This window comes from Orycteropus afer, unplaced genomic scaffold (genome assembly GCF_000298275.1).
Source record: "Orycteropus afer afer isolate SDZICR_OR568_19922 unplaced genomic scaffold, OryAfe1.0 scaffold00182, whole genome shotgun sequence".
NCBI lineage: Eukaryota > Metazoa > Chordata > Mammalia > Tubulidentata > Orycteropodidae > Orycteropus > Orycteropus afer.
In genome coordinates, this window is record NW_006921769.1 from 3,872,702 (window position 1) to 3,873,954 (window position 1,253).

The following is a 1,253-nucleotide window of genomic DNA, read 5'->3' on the forward strand; positions in this document are numbered from 1 at the left end:
AGACTTCATCTCACCTATTTTGGTCATGTTGTCAGAAGGGACCATTCCCTGGAGAAGGATGTCATGCTTGGTAGCGTGGAGGGTCGACGAAAGAGGGGGAGGCCTTCAAAGACATGGATTGACACGGTGGCTGCGATGACGGGCTCAAGTATAGCAGGGATTGTGGGGCTGGCGCGGGATCGGGCAGTGTTTTGTTCTGCTGTGCACTGGGTCGCTATGAGTTGGAAACGACTCAACGGCACCTAACACCAACATATATATATCTGTAACCTTGAAAAGAAAATATACGTTCTTAAAAAATCAAAATTATTTCTGGTAAGCATGGAAAATCACAATAAAGGATATTGTCTACTAGTCTGCCAATCAATCTGCAGTAGTAGGAGTCATCTGGGATCCAAGGATTGTCTTCTCGTGCATTCATAGCAGACTTCAGGTAAGTGTCACTTAGACACCAGCCCTGTGGTCGATTATCCTTGAGTGAGCCAATGATTGCATGGACAAGTTTACGTTTCAAATATGTGCGATTTCTCAGGTGCATTTCATAATAGTGCAGCGTATTATATAAGTAAGTCACAGGACGATCTACCACAAGGAAAAGAAATCACCACAATGTTTATCTGAATATTGACAATTGTGAAACACTAATCCTCCACTTTCAAGATTATTAAAGCACAGCTCAGAAGACTATAAAACCATCACACATGTTGGGTAATTGAATATAATGAATATTTTTACCTAAGGACAAGGCATAAGGCTTCTACTAATGTATACAGATTATATTTAATACTTCAAAAGGATGTTCATCATATTCTTTGAGCTAGTGATCCACTTCTGGAAAGTTATATTACAAAAATAACATATATGCAAGAAATGTTGCTGCAGCCCCGTTTATACTAGCACAAGAATAGAAACTGACTAAATGGTCAAAACTGGAATGACTATGTAAATTATGGTAGGTATGAGGCAGTTCTTTATGCACCGATAGGAAAGAATAAACTGCAACACACTATTAAAGTGGAAAATACAAGGGACAGGTTATCACCTGAATATTTTACTTATTAAAAAAAAAAACTAAGAACATCTAAGAAAGGATGCACAAGAAACTGGCAACACTGGCTGCGTACGAAGGAAGGAGCTGGCGACACTGGCTGCGTACGAAGGAAGGAGCTGGCGACACGGGCTACCTACGCGGGAAGGAGCTGGCGACACTGGCTGCCTACGCGGGAAGGAGCTGGCGACACTGGCTGCCTACG

General features: G+C 41.8%; 1 protein-coding gene across 1 annotated transcript in view; it reads right to left on the reverse strand.

Annotated features, from left to right (window-relative positions):
* Positions 1-1,253, reverse strand: part of MED23 (mediator complex subunit 23) — an 84,461-nt gene that overhangs the window by 11,495 nt on the left and 71,713 nt on the right. Inside the window, exon 24 of the mRNA XM_007947366.1 lies at positions 346-582. Coding sequence (XP_007945557.1) covers positions 346-582 — 237 coding nt within the window. The remainder of the gene's footprint in view (positions 1-345; positions 583-1,253) is intronic.